General features: G+C 34.8%; 1 protein-coding gene across 6 annotated transcripts in view; it reads right to left on the reverse strand.

Moving 5' to 3' along the window:
• NF1 (neurofibromin 1) overlaps nucleotides 1-26115 on the reverse strand; it is a 247084-nt gene that overhangs the window by 169302 nt on the left and 51667 nt on the right. For all 6 annotated transcript variants that reach the window (XM_082860520.1, XM_082860521.1, XM_082860522.1 and 3 more), the window contains exons 2-8: nucleotides 25721-25864; nucleotides 23871-23954; nucleotides 19851-20041; nucleotides 14891-14997; nucleotides 10507-10574; nucleotides 10187-10262; nucleotides 9277-9434 (exon numbers count right to left, since the gene is read on the reverse strand). In XM_082860520.1, coding sequence (XP_082716646.1) covers nucleotides 9277-9434; nucleotides 10187-10262; nucleotides 10507-10574; nucleotides 14891-14997; nucleotides 19851-20041; nucleotides 23871-23954; nucleotides 25721-25864 — 828 coding nt within the window. The remainder of the gene's footprint in view (nucleotides 1-9276; nucleotides 9435-10186; nucleotides 10263-10506; nucleotides 10575-14890; nucleotides 14998-19850; nucleotides 20042-23870; nucleotides 23955-25720; nucleotides 25865-26115) is intronic.

A 26115-nucleotide genomic window follows, 5' to 3' on the forward strand; every position in this document is an offset into this window, starting at 1 on the left:
TTCTCTAATCTAAATTCCTTTCTTGTTTCAGGTTCAACTAAGGTTCCACACCTCTTCCATAAAACCTTCCTAACTATCCTAGCTTCATCTGAATCCTTACAGCACATATAGCCTGTATTATTATCCTAGTAAACAGGTACTCTTGATAAATAACTTTTTATCCATAAAGGAATAACGGGGACTTCCCTGGTGGCGCAGTGGTTAAGAATCCGCCTGCCAATGCAGGGAACATGGGTTCGATCCCTGGTCTGGGAAGATCTCACATGCTGCGGAGCAACTAAACCTGTGAGCCACAACTACTGAGCCCACGTGCGCCTAGAGCCAGTGCTCCACAACAAGAGAAGCCACCGCAATGAGAACCCCACGCGCCACGATGAAGAGCAGCCCCGACTCGCTGCAACTAGAGAAAGCCCGCACGCAGCAACAAAGACCCAACACAGCCAAATATATATTTTATTTATTTATTTATTTTAAAAAGAAATAACTGGGAATTCTAGGGAGACAGCAGTCTTAAGCCATCCTTGACTGCTGATCTCTCCTCTAGCTCCTTTATTCCTTGGTTCCCATGTTCACCTCTTGTTCCTGGAGATATAGCCATATTTCTCAGCCTCTCTTGCAGTTAAATGTGGCTATATGACTGAGTTCAACTAATGAAATGTGAATGAAAGAGATGCATGCTATTTAAGGGCCTGACCCACAAAAATCCTCAGCATGCTTTTTTTCTATGTTATATTTTTCCCTCTGGCTCGCAGAATGGAAACAACTCCCACAGAAGCCATGTATGGAAAATGGCAGTCGTTGCTGGCCAAGGTCCTAAGAAACCACAAAGAGGAGGACTGTCCTGCAGAGCTACTCAGTTTGGCTGCTCAATACTATTTCATTAAGTATAATAAAGTTCTATTTGGTTGAGCCGTTATACTACCTACCCTAATACAGTAAGATAGTAATACAACTAAAAATAATAATAAAATTTAGAAACTGAAAAATAGAACTGCTTTCCATACACAGTCTGCAGTCTAGGATTGGTGTAAATGAAAGCCTGATCTGATCTGTTTAGGGTTCTATTTGTTTGTTGTTTGTTGCCTTGCTTGCTTTATAATAAAGCACTATGCATGATTACCAAAGCCTGGAAGGAGTTCTGCCACACTGCCAAAGTCAATTGGCTACCTGTGGGAGCCCAGCCAGCTAAACCAAGCATTTCTCACAGCATACTATCTCAAGCCACCTACAGGGTAGTTCTAAGAGTCGTATTAAAGATTTGCATTAAATTCTGTGTCCTACTAAAATTATACACATTCTACTCTGATGACCATGAAACACCTTTTTAAACAAATATGTACCACAATTAATTTTTTTAATCACGAAAAACTAACAATTTAGAAACTATAAAACATTCCTCTAAGTCAAATATGGCATCATTAAGTAACAGAAATTAGAAATTGATAATTACTAAAATTGAGGAAACTTCATCTGAAAACCAAGACTGCTGCTAAAAAGTAAAATCCAAAGCCTTCCAGATACTTCTACAGTTTTTTAAAAAATTGCAAATAGATGAACTAAACCATTACCTCAGAAAATAAATGTTAGAAAATATAAAGTCAAAATGCCAGGTTTTGGGCTTCCCTGGTGGCGCAGTGGTTAAGAATCTGCCTGCCAATGCAGGGGACATGGATTTGAGCCCTGGTCCAGGAAGATCCCACATGCCACGGAACAACTAAGCCCACGTGCCACAACTACTGAAGCCCACACACCTAGAGCCCATGCTTCGCAACAAGAGAAGCCACTGCAATGAGAAGCTTGCACATCACAACGAAGAGTAGCCCCCGCTCACCGCAACTAGAGAAGGCCCACGCACAGCAACAACGACCCAATGCAGCCAAAAAAAAAAAAAGCCAGGTTTTAAAGACCAATAGAATAGATAAACCCTAGTAAACATGAATAAGGAAACATGAGACATATTAGAAATGAGGAAAGAGTTATAAACATGGATATTGAGGAAAATAATTAGAAGAGAATATATAAATATTATAAATAAACATTGTGTCTATATATTTCTATATTATAAATAAAATATGTAGATATAGATATACATAACTCCTTGCTGATAAAATTGAAAAATATATTTCCTAGCAAAGAATAAACTGTCAAAAGTAATCTTAAAGGAGACAAAACTTCCTCAAAAAATTAAAAATAGAATTTACTACAATCCAACCATAGCACTTCTGTGTATATATACAAAAGAATTGAAAGCAGAGTCTCAAAGAGATATCTGTATACCCATGTTCACAGCAGTATTATTTGTAATAGCTAAAAGGTGGAAGCAACCCAAAAGTCCAGGGACAAATGAAATTGGATAAACAAAATATAGTATATACATTCAATGGAATATCACTCAGCCTTAAAGAAAGGAAATTCTGACACATGTTACAAGGTGGATGAACCTTGAGGACATTATGCTAAGTGAAATAAGACAGCCACAAAAAGACAAACACTCTATTATTTCCACTTATATGAGGTATCTAGAGTAGTCAAATTCATTGAGACAGAAAGTAGAATGGTGGCTGTTAGGGGCTAGTGGGAGGGGAATATGGGGAGTTATTGTTTCATAACAAAATGAACAATGGTTATTAAACTTTAGTGTGCACAACAATCACTTAGAGGGTTTGCTGAAAACAGGTTGCTAGCTGTACCCCACCCCTAGAGCTTCTGTTTCAGCAGACCTAGAGTGGGGATCTAACAATTTGCATTTCTAACAAGTTTCCAGGTGATGCTGACGCTGCTGCTCTTAAGACCACACTCTGAGAAGCACTGAACTAGATCTTGATCTCAATCTCTCTGTCTCATAAAGATTTTAAAAAGTAGACTAGAAGGATATATACCAACCCTTGACAGTGGCTGTTCCCAGGGAAAAAGGAAAGAAAATGGAATTAGTGGATTCAAGGGGACTTGAGCTTTATCTGGAATTAAAGGAGAACTTATGCAACTATTATTTGTTCAATTTTTAAAATCATATGTAAATATAAAAAAGATAAGCAATATATCATAATGTTAATATGAGTATGGGTCATTGCTATATTCGTTGTACACTTCAAATATTTCTGCCAAAAAAGATAGTATAGTCAAAAGAAATGATGGTCTGGAAAAAATATTTACAACCAACTGAAAATAATGGATTACTGCTCCTAAAAAACAGAAAGTCCCATTAAGCTCTACCCACCACCAGTCCCTCCCATCAGGAAACTTACACAAGCCTCTTAGAAAGCCTCATCCACCAGAGGGCAGACAGCAAAAGGAAGAAGAACTACAGTCTGACAGCCTGTGGAACAAAAACCACATTCACAGAAGGACAAGATGAAAAGGCAGAGGGCTAGGTACCAGATGAAAGAACAAGATAAAACCCCAGAAAAACAGCTAAATGAAGTGGAGATAGGCAACCTTCCAGAAAAAGAATTCAGAATAATGATAGTGAAGATGATCCAGGACCTCAGAAAAACAATGGAGACAAAGATAGAAAAGATGCAAGAAATGTTTAACAAACACCTAGAAGAATTAAAGAACAAACAAACAGAGATGAACAATACAATAACTGAAATAAAAAATATACTACAAGTAATCAATAGCAGAATAACTGTGGCAGAAGAACAGATAAGTGACCTGGAAGACAGAATGGTGGAATTCACTGCTGTGGAACAGGATACAGAAAAAAGAATGAAAAGAAATGAAGACAGCCTAAGAGACCTCTGGGACAACATTAAACGCAACAACATTCGCATTATAGGGGTCCCAGAAGGAGAAGAGAGACAGAAAGGACAAGTGAAAATATTTGAAGAGACTATAGTTGAAAACTTCCCTAACATGGGAAAGGAAATAGCCACCCAAGTCCAGGAAGCGCAATGAGTCCCAACAGGATAAACCCGAGTAGAAACACACCAAGACACATAGTAATCAAATCGGCAAAAATTAAAGACAAAGAAAAATTACTGAAAGCAGCAAGGGAAAAACAACAAATAACAAAGGGAACTCCCATAAAGTTAACAGCTGATTTCTCAGCAGAAACTCTACAAGCCAGAAGGGAGTGGCATGATATACTTAAAGTGATGAAAGGGAAGAACCTACAACCAAGACTACCCAGCAAGGATCTCATTCAGGTTTGATGGAGAAATCAAAAGCTTTACAGACAAGCAAAAGCTAAGAGAATTCAGCACCACCAAACCAGCTGTACAACAAATGCTAAAGGAACTTCTCTAAGTGGGAAACAGAAGAAAAGGACCTACAAAAACAAACCCAAAACAATTAAGAAAATGGTCATAGGAACATACATATCAATAATTACCTTACACATGAATGGATTAAATGCTCCAACCAAAAGACACAGGAAGGCTCAATGGATACAAAAACAAGACCCACATATATGCTGTCTACAAGAGACCCACTTCAGACCTAGGGACACATACACACTGAAAGTGAGGGGATGGAAAAAGATATTCCATGCAAATGGAAATCAAAAGAAAGCTGGAGTAGCAATACTTATATCAGATAAACTAGACTTTAAAATAAAGAATGTTACAAGAGACAAGGAAGGACACTACATAATGATCAAGGAATCAATCCAAGAAGAAGACATAACAATTATAAATATATATGCCCCCAACATCGGAGCACCTCAATACATAAGGCAACTGCTAACAGCTATAAAAGAGGAAATCGACACTAACACAGTAATAGTGAGGGACTTTAACACCTCACTTACACCAGTGGACAGATCATCCAAAATGAAAATAAATAAGGAAAACAGAAGCTTTAAATGACACAATAGACCAGATAGATTTAATTGATATTTATAGGACACTCCATCCAAAAACAGCAGATTACACTTTCTTCTCAAGTGCGCATGGAACATTCTCCAGGATAGATCACATCTTGGGTCACAAATCAAGCCTCAGTAAATTTAAGAAAATTGAAATCATATCAAGCATCTTTTCTGACCACAACGCTAGGAGATTAGAAATGAATTACAGGGAAAAAAACGTAAAGAACACAAACACATGGAGGCTAAACAATACGTTAGTAAATAACCAAGGGATCACTGAAGAAATCAAAGAGGACATCAAAAAATACCTAGAGACAAATGACAATGAATACAAGGCGATCCAAAACCTATGGGATGCAGCAAAAGCAGTTCTAAGAGGGAAGTTTATAGCTATACAAGCCTACCTCAAGAAACAAGAAAAATCTCAAATAAACAATCTAACCTTACACCTAAAGGAACTAGAGAAAGAAGAACAAACAAAACCCAAAGTTAGCAGAAGGAAAGAAATCATAAAGATCAGAGCAGAAATAAATGAAATAGAAACAAAGAAAACAAATGCAAAGATCAATAAAACTAAAAGCTGGTTCTTTGAGCAGATTAACAAAATTGATAAATCATTGGTCAGACTCATCGAGAAAAAGAGGGCGAGGTCTCAAATCAATGAAATTAGAAATGAAAAAGGAGAAGTTACAACAGACACCACAGAAATACAAAGCATCCTAAGAGATTACTACAAGCAACTCTATGCCAATAAAGTGGACAACCTGGAAGAAATGGACAAATTCTTAGAAAGGTATAACCTTCCAAGACTGAACCAGGAAGAAACAGAAAATATGAACACACCAGTCACAAGTAATGATACTGAAACTGTGATTAAAAATCTTCCAACAAACAAAAGTCCAGGACCAGATGGCTTCACAGGTGAATTCTATCAAACATTTAGAGAAGAGCTAACACCCATCCTTCTCAAACTCTTCCCAAAAATTGCAGTGGAAGGAACACTCCCAAACTCATTCTATGAGGCCACCATCACCCTGATACCAAAACCAGACAAAGATACCACAAAAAAAGAAAATTACAGACCAATATCACTGATGAATATAGATGCAAAACTCTGTGACAAAATAGTAGCAAACAGAATCCAACAACACATTAAAAGGATCATACACCATGATCAAGTGGGATTTATCCCAGGAATGCAAGGATTCTTCAATACACACAAGGAGAAAAAGGAGAAGAACCATATGATCATCTCAATAGATGCAGAGAAAGCTTTCGACAAAATTCAACACCATTTATGATAAAAACCTTCAAGAAAGTAGGAATATAGGGAACTTACCTCAACATAATAAAGGCCATATATGACAAACCCACAGTCAACATCGTCCTCAATGGTGAAAAACTGAAACCTTTCCCCTAAGATCAGGAACAAGACAAGGTTGCCCACTCTCACCACTATTATTCAACATAGTTTTGGAAGTTTTAACCACAGCAGTCAGAGAAGAAAAAGAAATAAAAAGAATCCAAATCGGAAAAGAAGTAAAGCTGTCACTGTTTGCAGATGACATACTATACATAGAGAATCCTAAAGATGTTAACAGAAAACTACTAGAGCTAATCAATGAATATGGTAAAGTTGCAGGATACAAAATTAATGCACAGAAATCTCTGGCATTCCTATACACTAAGGATGAAAAATCTGAAAGAGAAATTAAGGAAACACTCCCATTTACCACTGCAACAAAAAGAATAAAATATCTAGGAATAAACCTACCTAAGGAACAAAAGATCTGTATGCAGAAAATTATAAGACACTGATGAAAGAAATTAAAGACGATACCAACAGATGGAGAGATATACCATGTTCTTGGATTGGAAGAATCAACACTGTGAAAATGAGTATACTACCGAAAGCAATCTACAGAGTCACTGCAATCCCTATCAAACTACCAGTGGCATTTTTCACAGAACTAGACCAAAAATTTCACAATTTGTATGGAAAAACAAAAGACCCCAAATAGCCAAAGCAATCTTGAGAAAAAAAATGGAGCTGGAGGAATCAGGCTCCCTGACTTCAGACTATACTATAAAGCTACAGTAATCAAGCCAGTATGGTGCTGGCACAAAAACAGAAATATAGATCAATGGAACAGGATAGAAAGCCCAGAGATAAACCCACGCACATATGGTCATCCAATCTTTGATAAAGGAGGCAAGAATATACAGTGGAGAAAAGACAGCCTCTTCAAAAAGTGGTGCTGGGAAAACTGGACAGCTACATGTAAAAGAATAAAATTAGAACACTCCCTAACACCATACACAAAAATAAACTCAAAATGGATCAAAGACCTAAATGTAAGGCCAGACACTATCAAACTCTGAGAGGAAAACATAGGCAGAACACTCTATGACATAAATCACAGCAAGATCCCTTTTGACCCACCTCTCAGAGAAATGGAAATAAAAACAAAAATAAAGAAATGGGACCTAATGAAACTTAAAAGCTTTTGCACAGCAAAGGAAACCATAAACAAGATGAAAAGACAACCCACAGAATGGGAGAAAATATTTGCAAATGAAGCAACTGACAAAGGATTAATCGTCAAAATTTACAAGCAGCTCATGCAGCTCATATTAAAGAAACGAACAACCCAATCCAAAAATGGGCAGAAGACCTAAATAGACATTTCTCCAGAGAACATATACAGATTGCCAACAAACACATGAAAGGATGCTCAACATCATTAATCATTAGAGAAATGCAAGTCAAAACTACAATGAGGTATCACCTCACACCGGTCAGAATGGGCATCATCAAAAAATCTACAAACAGTAAATGCTGGAGAGGGTGTGGAGAAAAGGGAACCCTCTTGCACTGTTGGTGGGAATGTAAACTGATACAGCCACTATGGAGAACAGTATGGAGGTTCCTTAAAAAACTAAAAATAGAACTACCATACGACCCAGCAATCCCACTACTGGGCATATACCCTGAGAAAACCATAACTCAAAAAGAGTCATGTACCACAATGTTCACTGCAGCTCTATTTACAATAGCCAGGACATGGAAGCAACTGAAGTGTCCATCAACAGATGAATGGATAAAGAAGATGTGGCACATATATACAATGGAATATTACTCAGCCATAAAAAAACCCAAAATTGAGTTATTTGTAATGAGGTGGATGGACCTAGAGTCTGACATACAGAGTCAACTAAGTCAGAAAGAGAAAAACAAATACCGTATGCTAACACATATATATGGAGTCTAAAAAACAAACAAAAAAAATGGTCATGAAGAACCTAGGGGCAAGATGGGAATAAAGACGCAGACCTACTAGAGAATGGACTTGAGGATATGGGGAGGGGGAAGGGTAAGCTGGCACAAAGTGAGAGAGTGGCATGGACATATATACACTACCAAATGTAAAATAGATAGCTAGTGGGAAGCAGCCACATAGCACAGGGAGATCAGCTCGGTGCTTTGTGACCGCCTAGAGGGGTGGGATAGGGAGGGTGGGAGGGAGGGAGACGCAAAAGGGAAGAGATGTGGAGATACATGTATAACTGATTCACTTTGTTATAAAGCAGAAACTAACACACCACTGTAAAGCAATTATACTCCAATAAATAATTGCTTTACAAAACAAACAAACAAACAAAAAACTATGCTTAGGGAATTCCCTGGTGGCGCAGTGGCTAAGAATCCACCTGACAATGCAGGGGACACAGGTCGAGCCCTGGTCCGGGAAGATCCCACATGCCGTGGAGCAACTAAGCCCATGCACCGCAACTATTGAGCCTGTGCTCTAGAGCCCACGAGCCACAACTATTGAGCCTGCGTGCCGCAACTACTGAAGCCCGTGCACCTAGAGCCCATGTTCCGCAACAAGAGAAGCCATCGCAATGAGAAGCCCACACACCGTAACGAAGAGTAGCCCCTGCTCACCGCAACTAGAGAAAGCCCGCGTGCAGGAACGAAGACCCAACGCAGCCAAATAAATAAATTAAATAAATAAATAAATTTATAAAAAACTATGTTTAATACTGTCCTTTCTGGTAAAAGAATGCAACTACAGGATTATTTTAAGTCTTTAATCAATGACTGTTATCACTGATATCATATTTTTCCTCCAACTAAATCTACGTCCAAGTATGTCTCTGCTAAGGACAAGAAACAAAAAAACCTACAATGATGCAACTATAAATGGTCACCTGAAATATCATGCTTACAGAATGCTAAGCTTAAAGTAATATACACCTTGAGTAAAATAAATTGCTTCATGGGAATTCCCTGGCGGTCCAGTGGTTAGGACTTGGTGCTTTCACTGCCGGGCCTGGATTCGATCCCGGTTGGGGAACTAAGATCCTGCAGGCCGCACAGTGTGGCCAAATTTTAAAAAAAAACAAAAAAACAAAAACTGCTTCACATCTGGACATGATGGAAACAACTTTGCCCTCCTCACCTTATTCATGTTGTTTTCATCAACCACATCCTTGGATATATCCTGGATTATTTCTGGACACAAGATAAGGAGAATGATTTGTAGTGGCCAAACTGCTGCTTTACGTTTGGTGCTTTCAGCAAAACCATCCACTAGGTCAAAGAGTTTTTCTGCACACTCTACGTGAAAAATATAAATATTAAATGATATAATTAGATGAGAAGAAAATCTCTGGCATTAAATTAAAAGCTGGTGCTATCCAAAAACCCAAAGGCCACATTTTTAAAAGATAAACTTGGAAGTTCACTTAACTCAGCAAATTCATTCAATTCAAGCAATGTTATATGGTCTATGTATTAGAAGAGGTTATATTGTCTATGTATTAGAACAGCTATCTTGATCCATCCTAGAAAAGTCCAAATTTTAGAATAGCCAGACTTGTATTTAGTCTCAATGTGCAGGGCCTTATGCAAAGTGTGATGTATCCAAGAAACGAAGACTGAATAGCTTCTCAAAGGGAATTACCAAAGCTCTCCAGGAGTCTATTCTCCTTCTTGCAGTTGTGTCTTGAGAATTCCAAGTGGGGATATTCCTACTTTACACACATCTCTCTAAATACAAACTAAAGCCTCAGAGCACACACAGAAAAAAGGTGCTTCTCTACACCAAAGAGCCATCAGTATCCAATCTACAACTCTAATTAAAGATCAAAGCTTCATTTCAAACTTCCTTATCCACTTGCTCAAAGGAAAAAGGTTGAGGCTAATTTAGAAATATAAGAAAAAAATAATATTTCCTATTTGACACAAGTTGGAAAGATTAAAAGCACCATAATCACAAAAATAACTTGGAAAATGACAGGTTTTTACCTCATAAGTAAGAGTTTAAAAGACAAAAACAAACAAACAAAAAAAACCAATCTTATCCTTACCAGCCATATCAGTCTGTGGAATCTGGTATAACTTTGTAAATTCATCTGGATAATTTTCTACCCAGTTCCAAAATGCCTACAAATAACAAAACATATGTTTTTATGTCATATTTTCTTAATATAGTAAATAAAATAACATATGCCTCCAATTATATCACAAAATTCTAATTTCCTTCAGAAGAATATTGCAATGCAGTCTTCCTAAAAATTAATGTGAAATTATCACTCAAGTCACAACTCCTTGATTCAAAATACTGAAGACAGCAACACTTATAACCAAATATTAACAAAACTTTAATATCAAAGAGGTTATTACTTACCTTTTCCAGGCTATTTATAACCGCTAATTGTGCAACTTTCTTTAGGGCTTTAAATTTAAATGCTGTTTCTGGAGAAAAAAAAAAAAAAAAGTTTTACAATTAACTCTAGTTTAATTAGTTAACACAAATACAACTAAGAGCTACTGGTAAAAATAACTTTCCTTTTATATACAAACTGTTGTTCCAGTATTATTTATAAGCAATGTAAAGGTAAAGATAATTAGTATAAGCCAAAACCTCACTGGTTATGTCCACTAAAGACCAAACTGAACCTTGAACTTCAAAGGTTGTTGTGAATTTTTCCCTTTGTTTTGTTTCTAATAATAACTACATTTTTAAAAACTGGATAAAATACACGGTCATTGTAGAAAATTCAAAAAATACACAGCAATCTAAGGGAAATTTAAAACATTATCTATGATTCTACCATTCAGAGACAATCACAGTTAACAGTTTGGTGAATTTTCTCCCTTCCCTTTTCCTATGCATGTATAAGACAAATACATTTACCATAACTGAACAAAACCTGTTCATATCAAACCTGTTCTTTACATTTCACATCATATCCCCAACTTTTTCCATATCATTAAAAATTCCTCATACATATATTTGATGGCTCTATATACAATAATAACTATTACTTGAACAATTACAACATGCCAGGTATTTTCAATCTAATATATTTAATTCTTTCAAAATCTTAATGCTTTCAGGTATTACAGATGAGCCAACTGTGTTTCTGAGGTTACAGATCTAATAAATGATTGAATTGGGCTTCAAAGCCATAGTCTTTTCAGTAATACGCTTTGATGTCTTTCAGAATATTTAAGTCACTGTATTAAGTCACTGGTTATTTAAATATTTTCCAATTGTTGCATATTATTTCCAATACTGCACTATTATAAGTAACATTAATACTTTTATATCCAAGTCTTTTCCACATTCCGATTATTTCTTTAAGGCACATAAATACCTAGAAAAAGAGCTGTCCAAAGAGATGAATATTTTTAAGGCTCTTGATAAATATTGCCAACCTGATTTTCAGAAGGGTTGGGCCAAAGGCCACTCCCACCAAGCAGCATATGAAAGTGCCCTTATCACATCCTTGCCATCATTAAATGTGTTCATTTCTTTTATTCTGCTAATTTGATTGTTCAAAGCAGTAGAATGCATTGTTAAAATAAGACTAAACATTTCTCCATATAAATATATTAGATATTTTAATTTCCTTTTCTGTAAATGTATTGTCCACATTTATACAAAGATTTATATCTGGAAAAGATGACCCTTCTATAAACTATATTACTGGTAACAGTCTCTTGGCAGAGAACTCCCCATATGGACTTTTAATGAAGGGATGCAGGTACTTAATACAATTACATAAATATCTTTATAAGATAGAGATGAGTCTACAAGTTATAAAATTGTCTAAATAATCCTTTAAAAGTCACTTTTTTTCCTGGACTTGGAAATGAGCAGCTTGCTCTCCAAGTCAGTTTTAAAACATACCCTTCCAACCTTCTTTGCTCTTGCTCTCCTCTGACTTCCAAACAAAAGCATTACACTTTACAGTGCTCTTGAGTCTTTTTGCCTTCCTATGTTCATCAACTTTACCTTTATGACACTTTAAATGTGTTATACACAGTAGTCTATTCTCAATTCCAATGTATAAATATTTTATTACTCCAGCTCTACAAGTTTCTGACTGGATACCCTACCAATACCTCAAACTCAATAGATCTAAAACTGAATTTATTATTTTCCTGGCCACCTTCTTCTCTGCTTTAACCAGCTTGCTCTGTAACACTTGGTGATACCTCCCTTTAACATCACATACCTAAATTAATCACCAAAAGCTATGCAATGTATTCTACTTCCTAAATACCATATCTAATTGGTCCCCACCCTACCCCATTCCATCCAGACCTCCACTATCATTTCTACCTCACGTTACTATACAACCAAGTCCCAGAAGTTCATTTAACTTTCTATCAAATCATCCTGCAAATTTCAAGCAAAGTGGCATATCTAAAATAAAATACTGATCAAGGTAATTTCCACCCAAAAGCCTCTGCATCACTTCCCATGGCCACTAAAATAAAGCCTAATAACCTAATAACAGTTAGGTACTTTGGTTCTACAGACACACAGATGTGACCCTGCCACTCAATAGCTGTATGACCTTGTAAGTGTTACTTAAGCCTCAGTTTCCTCATCAATATAGGGGATGATAATAATAATATCTGTTTCACAGGGTTACTGTGAGTATTGATGAGAAAAAGCACGTGAAGAGCACAGCGTGACATCTGGCATATACTGAAAATGCAACAAGTGTTACTATGTTTTTATTAATATGATCTGACCTACTCTTGTACCTCTCTATATCTTGCTCTTTTCCTCTTAACATCTCCCACCCCCAAACCCATAGATACTTAATCTCTCACTTTATGCTCACTCTATTTAGCTTTGCCACACTGCTTTGCAAATAATCTGATAATATATTTGTCTCATAAACCAGGCCATGAGCTCCAAAGGGAGAGATTCAATACTTTATTAATCTTTGTAAGCCCGGCACTTAGCATGGTTCCTTACATACAGTTTCCCAACAAAAGCTGCTGAATCGAATTTAAAACACATCACTACTTTTACTATTCCATATTACAGGAAGTTTCCATTCCTTTCACCATTATTATTATCATGTAGAACCATCTTTTGCTGGTCTATCTAATATTAGCTTTATATTTCACATTTATCAGTATAAACTCTAAATTTATGATCATAAGGAAGCTGCATTCAGTGGGGATAACTTACCACAATAAAAAGAAAGTAATTTATCCACACACTTAGTTTCTCTCATTTGTGCATGGAGAACCATCTCAATTAATTATTATGGATTAAACATTTCTAAGAAAACTGATCTTTTAAACAAACAAACAAAATCCACAGGCACCCTGGACTAGATTTCCCAAATGTCACTGAACAGTTATGAAAAAGAAAAATCACAAAACCCCACTTACATTTCTTAAATATTATACAAAGATTAAATCTCTAAATATTACCATTCACTTCCTTAACTTTTCAATGTTTAATGATAAATATTAAAATCTTGAAATTTCAACTGACTTGAGTGGTAGTTTATTATAATCTAAAATAATTGCTGCCCACTTGTCCGTATCTTGACATAATAGTTAAAATGATCCATTTTTCCTTTATTAAAGTTACTAAAAAGTGATTTAACTGTTGCTTGGTTTTATAATGGTAATGATCTAAAATCACAAATTCTGAACAAGGTAATATAGCTGGAACACAGCCTTATAGTATTCATCTATATAGGTACAGCCTTTTTACATCTCTGGTGAATAGTTGTTGAGTTTAAAGCAAATGTTAAGAAAACTAAACATGGTATTTTGAAAACTACACACTGTAGAACTGTTGAGGGTTTCAAAGTTAGTATAACTAAATTTCCTTTTAGGTCAGACATTAAAAAACATTATTGACAATTCCTATATCAATATACAAAGTAAAATAAAAATGAGTGTGAATCATATACTATAAGGTTCCACATTTAAATTAGCCAGGATCCAATATTCCATAAAATTAAAATACAATTTTTGTGAAATGAATTTAGGTATTTATACTCAGTTTATTAATAATACTCAACGATATTTGATTTATATTAACACATTCCTGCTTACCACAAAAATTCTCTCAATTCCTTCTGATAGTTTATTTCAATCAACATAATCATAGAAAGCACTTTCCAAAGCTTTACAAACACACGTTAGGCATTATAACATTCCCATGTGTGACTACTACTGACATGTTCTACAAGGAAGCAAAACTAAGCACTGAAAGAGTGAAAGACTTTGTAATGCTATAAAGTCAGTCAGTAAGTCCGTAACAGAATTGAAAACAGAATGTCAGAAATGAGATTCCCGACTCAATTTCTCCTCTCATCGTAAGACCACAATCTTCTGGTTCCATCTGCAATGAAACTTTTATATCCTGCTAAGCTATCTGCTTTTAGCACTACCAATAGCTAAACAAATAACTTCTATAACCTACTCGCTACCCTCAAGAGGTGAAATTCTAGAAAAATTAAATAACAGCATCCTCACATTCTCTTTATTAAAAGCAAAAATTGTAGTTGAACAAAACTTTCCATTGCCAAGACTTAAGATACTAATTTTTGCTAATGTATTGTTTTCAAAGGTTCAAAAATTACTGAACCATAAAGTATTACTGTCCATTTCTCAAGGACATTTGCACTATTAAATCCACTTTGATGTTCTAGCTCAACACAATTAGTATAATTAGTACATTCAACATACTGGTTTTTCACCCACAGTGATTAATTTCAGATATATCATACATTTAAACTTACCCTTCAGGAGTCGTTTTAATTTTGCACAATCCACATTGATATACTGTAACAATTCTATATCATGAACATCAACATTGTCTTCTGAACAAACAGTCAATTCCTGTAACCTGAAAAGTAAAAACCAAAAATAATTTATCAACTGAAGTCTTAGGATAGTCTGAAATTCTGAATTCAACAGACTCTTCTCACCCTAATGATGAGTTTATAAGAGAAAATACACATATAAAAATAAGAGAATAAATTTTTTATGAAAATCTAAAGGAACATAACTAATTCAGGGGCTGTGACAAAAGAAATAATCCAGAAAAAGATAAGAAAAATAAAAAAAGATAAGAAAAATTAAGTGAATTTCTTAGCAGTTTAAACATCTATATTTTATAGATGTTTAAACATCTTATAAGATGTTTAAAGATGTTTATAAGAAACATCTTATAAGATAAGAAAAATCCAAAAAAAGATAATCCAGTAAACTTCACAATGTACATCAAATCACCATGTTGTAAAATATACAGAATTTAATATACAGAATTTTTATTAAAAAAAAATCACAGCATGCTGATAACTGTTGAAGCACAGTAAGACATGGTATTTGAAATACTTTCTCTCTGCTATGTGTATTTTAAAATTTTTTCTATAATATAAAATTCAAATTTCAAATTATAAGTTAAAAAAAGATAAATTTTATTAACCTCTATTCACATCAACTAGACTTCAGAAACATGAATGACATTTTATCTACATTCACAGGATACATTTACTTTGTATTAAAAAAAATGAGTAAGCCTTTATTCACTGCGCTTTTCAGTCTGTACGTGTGCTTACGTGATTATTTAATTAGTGTCCCTCTCTCACAGAACTTAAGCTTGTAATGACAAAAATCTTTCTAAACTCCAAATTTCCCTCTTATTAAATATGAAGTTACCAAAAATGTAGAAAAATTTAGCACTTAACAAAAATATAGATGTTTAAACTGCTAAGAAATTCACTTAAGCTTAATAAATAAAAGAGGTTAAAGTTTTCTTCTTTTTTTTTCACTAACAACCACAGAGGTCAGCTTTTCAAAGTTGGTACTGCTAATCTATTGTGTGTGCTTCCTAATGAAGCTTGCTTATTTCAATTAATAGATATCAAAAATGTAAGCAATAGAATGAAATTACTAATTTTCATAAATGCAGAGAGAGATGTGTGAAAAAGCACAAATAGTACATTAGTACATGACCTTATTCAAAATATTAGCTCAAAGTATAACCATTTCAGTATAATTTAAAATTGACATTAATCATCACACTAAACCTTCAGCTGCTAAAAATGAAATCAATGCTATTTCTTCCTTCTCAAATTCCTCTTTCACTCACTTTAGCCCATAGATGTATAGCTAACATTAAAATTATTCTAAGCACTTACACTAATGTTCTTCTTATCATCAGGGTGAGAAAAGCTTAGCAGTTCACACTGGGAATGAGAAGGTCCTCAAAACTGATTTACATGCTACAAATTCCACAGCTGCTGCAAAGAGCCTAAAAATATGGAATATGACTCCTTAAGAAACACAACTTAATAAATCAGCAACACCAACTTTTGAAAAGCTAACTCTTGTGGTTGTTTGTGAGTGGCTGTGGTTGTTTTATAGTCCAGTTTTTACCACAAGGAAGGAACATTCTGTGAATTTATAAGGCAGAGAAATCAAATAAAGGGTATTCTTGGCAAAAGAAATGAAGTGGAAAACCTATCACTAAAACATCTAGAAAAACTAGGTAAACTGAACAACAACAAAAAGATATTTTAAATGTATAGAAATAAAGCAAAACAAACACTAAGTACCCACCCAAGTCCAGAAATGGAAAGGAAACTGAAAACCGGAGATGGATTTGAAGGCATGATCTAGCCCACAAAAGAAGGGTGAGAGTCAGAGTTTTTGTCTCTCCTTAACCTAGGGGTCTGGGGCTAAAAACATCCACACGGGACTGGATACAAAGTCCTGTACCCTCATAATGCAGAGAGTAGAACCAGGGGCCTGCATAAAACATGGCTAGAAAGAGCTACGCACTTCCTTAAAAAAAGAAAGAGACACTGAAAGAGAGACAGAGACATAGAGAAAAGAGAGGGAGGGGGGAAAATCTACCAGCACAAGAAGTCTGTCTGCTCTGCCTAAGCTTTGGGTAGGGGAAAAAATCACCCAGGGCTGTCACCTTACAAGGGTTTGAGGCCCACATCTGTACTACCCATACAATCTGGGGCTGAGAAATTAACAAAAATATAGGTCCAGAACTGGGCACTTGGCAAAAGCAAATGCAAAACCATCACTAGGATACTCCCACAGTCCCAGGCTACAAGAGATTCCTAAAGAAAATACAGACTGCACTAAAGATAAATTTGCAATCAAAGGTTTACAAAACAGAGAGAAAAAATTCACTGTGAATGACAGCTGGCACACACAAACAAATGAGATTATTTAACAATCTTAAAGAGAATATATAATAAGTATGTTTTAAATAACTAGACATATAAGAAGAAATTTTAAACTATTAAAAACAATAAGAAACCATTTTAAAAAAACAGCAGATTTGTAAAAGAATCAAACAGAACTTTCAAAGTCATTGAGTCTTCTGCTTCTGGTATATGTCAAATTAGGTATTTTTCAGGACCCTCCAACTACAAAACAATTAGATCCAGTGCATTGTATAATAACTCTGTGGAGAAAGCAGCTAATGCTCTACATAAAAGAGTACTATGAGCCACAGAACATGGTATACTTCAGCAGAATAAAAAAGCTATCTTATGATCTATAACTCATATTATTCCCTTAAAGAAAAGCAAAGGACAGAAATATCAAAAGCTAATGTTAATCCTAAAAGAGAAACATCCATAGACAGGTAGAATGGTCAAGCACAACAAATTTTCATGATACTGATTCATCTAGTACATACGAAGTATAAAATCAATCTTCAGAAAGAACTGCCATTCCAGTTCCTTGCATATTTTGTCACCTAATGCTACGACAGCAGTGTCACAGGATAACCCCATCTCAATTAAACCATCATAATGGTTTTTTAGGTAAGTGACCCTCTGATAAGATCAGCTCCTATTTCTGGCACCAACTAAATGAAACAGCAAGTGTAGTTGTCTGAAACATGAATTTCATAGATCCCATTTCTGAGCAGTCTGTCCCCTGAAAGCTAAAGAAACTGGCTTATTCTGGAGACATTTAACTTCTACTCTGCAAACAGTGAACGAGATTCAGGAAATACCCAAAAGTTGTCTAGTTTTACACGTGCCAATGCTGCAAAATAAAACCTTTGGTGACCAGAAGATTTTTAGAGTTTTCAGAGGTGGCACATTTGCTGTGTTTTATTAAAGCAATTCATGTTTGGATAGACTAAAAAACATTTTACCCTTTTGATCATTTTCTACCTTCAATGTAAGATTATTTCAAACAGTAAGACTGGTCTAGTAGTCACCTAAACAAAGAAAGGGTTTGGTTTGGTTTTTTATCACTTTAATGCATCCTATTACCTAGGTGTTTGCTACCTTGCTGCTTCAACCAGTGTACCATTTACTCAGAATATGAGATGTTAACACTCAAGAGATTTCATGAAGACATTGTTCTATTGTGTAACCATTACCCTACATTAGCAGTCATATTATAACATTAGATAAAATTTTAATTTTCTTTGCACCACAATTCTGATGAGAGGTTGGAAGAATACTGTTGCCCAGCATCACCATCAAAGAAATGCCATTTTTTATTAAAAAGACTGCAGGATTTTGAAGTTAGCCAATTCCGCCTAAAAACCACAGCACAAATTCGCAAACTATGATGTATGTTCTCATTCACATCTGTTGGAAAACAACATAAGAATGAACTAAGCTAATGGACATCCACTCCTCACACAACACAGACAAACCAAAGATGCAGGTGCCATTAAGCACTCTGCGTTAGTCTTTGATCCACCGAATCACTAGGTGATTTACGTTATACTTCCTACTTGGTCTTAATTAGGGACCCATTTGACTCTACTTGCATGAGAAAGGCAAATCGTCTGCATGAAATTAAGATCCAGAGTTACCTGCTACCATCAGCTACAGTTCTATATCCATTTCTCCATCTCTAGCATTATCACAATGAATGATCACATGATGATTTCTAAGCATCAAAAAAAGCTTAAATTATACTTATCATGCAATTTTAAAGCACAGCAGTGGATATTATAAAAAGGATTTCATCAAAATGCAGCTAACACAGCAGTACCAGGAAGCAGCCAGGCACAATAAAACAGACAGACTCTGAAGCCAGCCCGACTTCGAAGTTTGGGGTCCTCTGGTACTTGGCACAGCACCTTGATAACTTCTTTAGTATTAGTTTGCTTACCTATAAAATGGGGTGTCACCTACATTTCAGGGATACTGTGAAGATCAAACAGCATAGCACATGCTGTAAATATGCTCAACAAATGGGAGATTTCACAGTTCATACACTTAAAATACAGTTCACTTTCTAGAATTACTCATTTCCTTGTGCTTCCACATTGCTGGTTTGGTTTTTTTGTTTTGCTTTGTTTTTTGATAACTTAGGAGCTTGTGATAAGGATCAGAGCGTTAAGATCATTAGAATTCTGACTACTCACCAATTATTCTGATTGACTAATTTCATTACAAGGAATAATACGTTAAAAAGCCAAACCCAAAATTTATATCTATCAATAGTATTAAAAAAAAAAAAAAAAAAGGCTGGTCATGGGTGACATTTTTTTCCTAAAATTTAGACTTTCAAGTTTATCATAGTACTCACATTTAAGTATACCCACCAATAACACAACATTACAAAATAAAAATTTCAAAGAAATCAATGTAAAAAATTTCAACAGAAGCCCAGGTTAAACTCATTTCTGTCAACTTTTTACTTTTACGTAGACGAATTTTATATTACTTACAACATTCCTATGTAAATTTACACACTAACCTGGTAGAAATTCGACTAAAGACTGCATTGAAGTTGTTACAGCTGAGAGAAAATAAAACCCCAGAGGCAGAATTCCGAAGTTCAGCTGCATGTTGGTTTCCCTCACGACAAGTGTGAAGAAAATGGCAGATTTCTGGCAGCAACTGTTTGACCAGCATCGTTTCATCTAACCTCATCGTGTCCTTTGGTTGCTAAAATAGAAATAATCACATAATTCTTAAACTTACGTGTAAATATTTTCTATTATGGAAAATTTCAAACATACATAAGCGATGAAACAGAATAACGAACACCCATATACTCATCACCTAGATTCCACAATTGTTAATATTTCATCATGTTTGCTTTATCTATCTACAATTAGTTTAATAAAGAGGGTGGTTCCATCTTTCACTTCTTAATCACAAGAAAAGTCCAGGTACTCCCATCCATCCTCCTCAGCACCCCAATTTCTGCTTGTTCCCCTGTTCATCAAATCCCTACATAAGCCCTTCCCTTCCTGGGAATCCCTAGCCTATTGTGAGTCCTAAATAAACTTTACGCATATTCACTGGTGAGTGCACTGTGTCATCTGTCTCAACATCCAAATTAATTCCTGGGTGAGCAATCACATCTACCTTTGGGCAGACTGACCAAAACAGACAGATATTACTTATTACAAATAATTTTGTTTTGGTTTAACCATTTCAAAGTAAATTACAAACATCATTACTTCACTACTAACTTACTTCGGCATCTCTAAAATTTAAGAAAATTCTCCAATATAACTTCAATGCAATCATCACACCAAGGAGAAAAAAAAAATTCCCTTAGATCAGCTAATACCCAAACCATAACCAAATTTCCCCAATTGCCCCGTAAATGTCTTTCATAGCTGTTCTTGTTTTATTCAACCAGGATCCAAAAAAGGTTCACAGATTGCAGCATGATTGTAACATTCCTTTAGTCTCTTTATCCTAAAACTATTTTCCCCTCACACACCATATAGATCATTTTTATTTTCCATAACACTGACTTTTTTTAAGAAAATAGACCAGTTGCCTTACAAAATGTTGTATATTATTGATCTGATTATGTCTTAGTGGTGAAACTTGTTCTTCTAGTTGTTATATTTTCTGTTAAGCTGGAATCTAAATATAACAGTCTGATTAGATTTAAGTTAAACACTAGGTAGAATTCACTACAGTTTGTATTACATCACATCAGAAGTACATAATGCCAGGTGGTCTCTCTGTTAATGACACCAAGTTTGATAACTTTGGTGTTAACACTGAGGTTTCTACTTTGTAAAATAAATCTCTACAATTAACAAAACAGCCAATGGATAAGCTACCCTTAGGTGAAAATAGACTGTTCCACATCAGTATTTTGCCTAATGGCTTTAGTATCCTTATATGAAGGACAATTTTGATAATATCAAGCATAATGACAAAGAACAAATTTTTGTAAGTGTGCTATGATTAAATCTGTAATTGCATTCCAAAAGCTTTCAGATGCAGATACACTGAAATATTTGGACAGTAAATAAACAGATATCACAAAAACCTGCAAAATTTGAGTTACAATGCTCTTTCTTATTTATAGGCTAACCAGACAATACAGGTGTTGAAACCAACTCCAATTAATATACAAATAAAAATTATAGAAGTGTTCAATCTTTTGAATAATGGTCATATATACAGGATCAAAAATACTTAAGATTCCTCAAATTCTACAAAATTTTACTCATAAAATTTTGGTTTTAATCATGATATTGATAAGTATTTGTTCACTTTCATTTAGCTAGTTCAACTACTAATATGATAAATATGTACTATAGGGCTCAGTTCTTAAACTATCTCAACTTACTTTGATCTAAAAAGGAAAACCAATAACCAACAAGGACCTACTGTAAAAAAAAAAAAATTTTAATAAAAAATAAAATAAATAAATAAGTAAAAAGGAAAATCAGGACACAACCATAAAGTCATTGAAGGCAATCCAGAAAAACACAGCTGTTCAATAATATGAATAGTATTATTTTTAATTATAAATTTAATTTAAAAATTTATACATTTTCAATAGAGCAGAGCAAGCTAATATATATTTTATGTATTATAAAAGCTGTACCATGCCCACTTAGTAGGGATTCAATTAAGCTATCTCCAAAGAGTATCAAATTAAACAGGGGTCAATGATATCAGTGATCATTATCCAAAATACCTTTACCACTACCTCTCAATTATAAATGTTAATGGAGAAAAGATGTAGAACTGAAGAGGCAATGAACCAGCCTACCCCCAATCAAACATGGGTGTCACTGATATACTGGCATCTACAATCAAAGTAATAAGACCACTACAAAGAATTGATTCAAGAGAAGTTGAAAAATTGTCCACCTTCAAAATTCCATCATCCTATTTAACAGCTTTTTTGCTCTTTCACTCTATTTTACAAATGAACAGCCCATCACAAATTAATACATAGCACAAAGCTAAAACAGAACTAGCTTGTCCTCAATTTAAGAAGAAAACTTATAAGCACTATCGCACAATTTTGGAATGTGGACGAGGGTCAATAAAAGAATTTAAAACATTATGCTTAGGTTTTGTGGCCTATAGTCTTAAATATTATACTTCTCTTCCCTAAGGATACATCATTGTGTGAATGTAATTATTTTTTCCAATTCCCTATCCTACCCCTTTTCCAACTCCCTACACTACCCCTTCTTTAAACACTTTGTTCTCTCTGTTCTCAATTGATCAGTCCTCATATGTCAAAGTCCCTTCCCATCTAGTTTTACTATAAAGAACAATTATAACATATGTGGAAGAGAGAAGCAATTCTGAATAAAAGCAAAAGATGGGTCAAAGGAAGAGAGATTATAATCTCAGAAGAAATAAGTTAACCCCAATACATATTGAATAGACAGATCTTTAAAATGGAGGTATTAAATTTATATATTTATGTAAACTCCTACCATTTTCCAGGAAGAATTAAAGCTACTGAAGTATAGAAGCACTATGCTTTATACAACAGAAACATTCTTGGGGACGTCCCTGGTGGTCCAGTGGTTAAGAATCCACCTTCCAAGGCAGGAGACGCAGGTTCAATCCCTGGTCAGGGAACTAAGATCCCACATGCTGAGGGGCAACTAAGCCCGTGCAACACAAATACTGAGCCTGCACGCCGCAACTACTGAGACCGCGCATACTGGAGCCCACGCACCACAACTAGAGAGAAGCCTGTGTGCAACAACTAGAGAGAAACCCGCCTGCAACAACTAGAGAAGGCCGCACGCCGCAATGAAGAGCCCGCGCACCGCAACGAAAGATCCTGCATACCGCAACGAAGATTCCGCATGCTGCAACTAAGACCCGACGCAGCCAAATAAATAAATAACCAGAAATATTCTTGAAAAATTTCTAAGCAAGTCATGGTTGAAAACTCTGAGATAACTATTTAGAGGAAACATGAAAAACAACTGTTTTGTACTCAACTACTCCTCCACATATCTATTTTATATGTTCATATTTACATAACAAGTGTTCTTAAGGTAGAATCTATCACAGCAATAGTAATAGTTTTAATTTTTTAAGTTCTCTTTTACATAGATTTGAAAAGTAAAATATAAAATCAGATTCACACAGGGGGAAACAAGATTCTCTTGGTCTTTAACATCACATTCTTTGACAGCTAAGCAATGCCACAGGCCTAACCAACTGGAGAAATCAGTTAAATGAAATAGTGACTTTTCCACAAAATTTTTTCTAGAAAACTTGAGAGAGAGAGAGATGTGACTCAAGCTTAACACTTTATAAGTAATCTTAATATCTATTTAATTTACAAAAGATGAGAATATAATTTTTTCTTGAAAACTTCTCTATGCTACCCAGACAGCTCTGTTAACAAAATTCATTTTCATGTCTTAGACAAAAAGTCCATGACTCTTCTCCTTGTCCACACCTATGCTTCAGGACATCAGATCATTCTCAAAACTGAATGCACAAAACCTGCCTATTCAAGAATAGATTTACTCACCCCAGCAAGACATTTTTCCAGTGTATCCAATATAATCAACTGAGAGAGATATAAATTTTTTTCAGCAGCTTCTCCAAATATTCTCTAAAAGAAAAGATATTCAGAACACTAAAAGTTGGTTATTACTCTCCACTACAAATCAGCACACATCTGAAAAGTGAGGGGCTAAGGATCAAGAAAATCAATAATCATTGTATCTCCCAGATTATACTATATTTAAATCTATTATTTCTGATTTTATCCTAATGCTCACACAAAATAAATTCTCAGGCAAACAATCTGTCATCAGCCTGCCACAGTAAAAGATACTCTGGGTTATACTTTAAAAAATATGTAGTAAATGCACTTTGAAACAAACAGCAGTAAAGAGATGGTAACATTAGGAAAATCCCATGTTCTGTTATTTTTTAAGTAAAATTTAGATTTGAACAATATAGAAAAAATATGTAGGATTTAGGTACACATATAGATCTTTACCAGAATCTTGAACTGAACATTTAACCACACTTTGATGCCACAAAATAATCAAAGCCTAACTCTTACAGCAACAAAATGCTGTAACACCAATTAAAGCGAGTTTTAAGCATTCACTATCTTTAAATCAAATACTACACTATTAACAGAAGACTATGGTTCCCACAATTCAGTTTACTCAATAAGCACTAAATGAATGCCAATATCTCAATACTGTTTTTGTTTTTAAAAGAAGGGTCCAAATACTGAAACATTTTCAATATGAGAACATGGCCACTTATCTATAAAAGCAAAGTCCTATCTGTATGACCCACACACTATGCAACAGAAGCGTTCCATAAAATCTTAAATGTATTTCTGTAAGTCACTTTACATATTTATAAAAGGTCCTTTTTTCAGAAAATCTTAATTTTTTTCCATAAAGAGAAAATATGATTGCCCAGTCCTCCAGTTTACCAATTTTGTAAGCCTGGGGTATCTTCCAATCAACTTTTTCAAAAGAAAACACACCAAAGATGATGTGACTATGAAAATGGTACTGATTTTCACAATCTACAACCAGAAATCAGTTTCACTGCTCAGTGCAAACAGTATAAATTGTGGTTATAAGTGCTCAAAACAAGCAGAGCAGTTTGGGGTTAATCAAGAAATATCCAGATCGGTTGTTCTGGACTGAGTATGAAGGAGATTTTAGATAGAAACTGACACAGAGGAAAGAATCACCAGACAGCAAGAGGAGAAATAATATGTTCAAAGGTACAGAGAGAAAATAGTTGGAGTACCTTGAAGTTTAGGGAATGTAAACAGATTTTATGAAACAGGAAAATAAGAAGCAATTATGAGCTTTTGACAGTGGAAATACTTGATGAAGTATTTGAGGAAAACTTTCAACACAGGTTCTCTACCATGGAATCTTTCACAGGTTACAGGACGAAGGAAATAAAACAGCATCTTCACAAAAGCAATCTCACATTTTAGGACTACAAAGTCATATTTTATTTAGCATCTACTTAAGACTGGGACAATCTGATATGTAAATATTCAAATGAGAAGCTAAGGAAAAGATTTTAATAGATTACTATGGTCAATTTAAATATGACAAAATCTGTATGAAATCCTAATTCCAGAAAAATGATATAGATATAGGGTCACAAATAAGTAGATATAGGGTCACAAATAAGCCAAGTATCTAAGAAAAAGAATTAAAATCTAAAAAGAAAGTTAAAAGGTTACCTGTGCTCATCCATAAATTAAGATGAATGTTTATATCCAGGGTCCACAGAAAATGACTTTACATATTTCAAGATATGCTGTTCCAAAGTTTAAAATAAAAAACAAACCGAATTCTCCCATAAAACAGTAATGCAAACACTCACCATATTGTTAACATTCTTTAAGATAGTGGTGAGGCCGCTTATAACCAAAGAAAACTTGTATTTGGAAATATTGATAAGACATTCCTTGTTGTGTTCGGTACTGACTTTGGTATGTGTGTTCTGCTGTCCTGTTTTTATTGGAAGCTGAGGAAAAAAAAAAAAAATGTTAGCTTACATTTTAAAATGACTACCGAGAACTCTATTTCTCATTGAAAATCATGAGATATTAGGAAAATTTTATCAACCACAATTACCTATATTTGTATCTCAAGCTCCAATTTTCAATATATAAAGGAATTTATAGCAAATCTAAAATTCTTTAGAAATTTCAATTTTTGCAGCTTTCTTTCTAGAAGTCATAAATCTCTATCTACCAAATTAAATCTTCACCCAGC

This window comes from Leucopleurus acutus (assembly GCF_964270905.1).
Source record: "Leucopleurus acutus genome assembly, chromosome: 19".
In the NCBI taxonomy this organism is placed as follows: domain Eukaryota; kingdom Metazoa; phylum Chordata; class Mammalia; order Artiodactyla; family Delphinidae; genus Leucopleurus; species Leucopleurus acutus.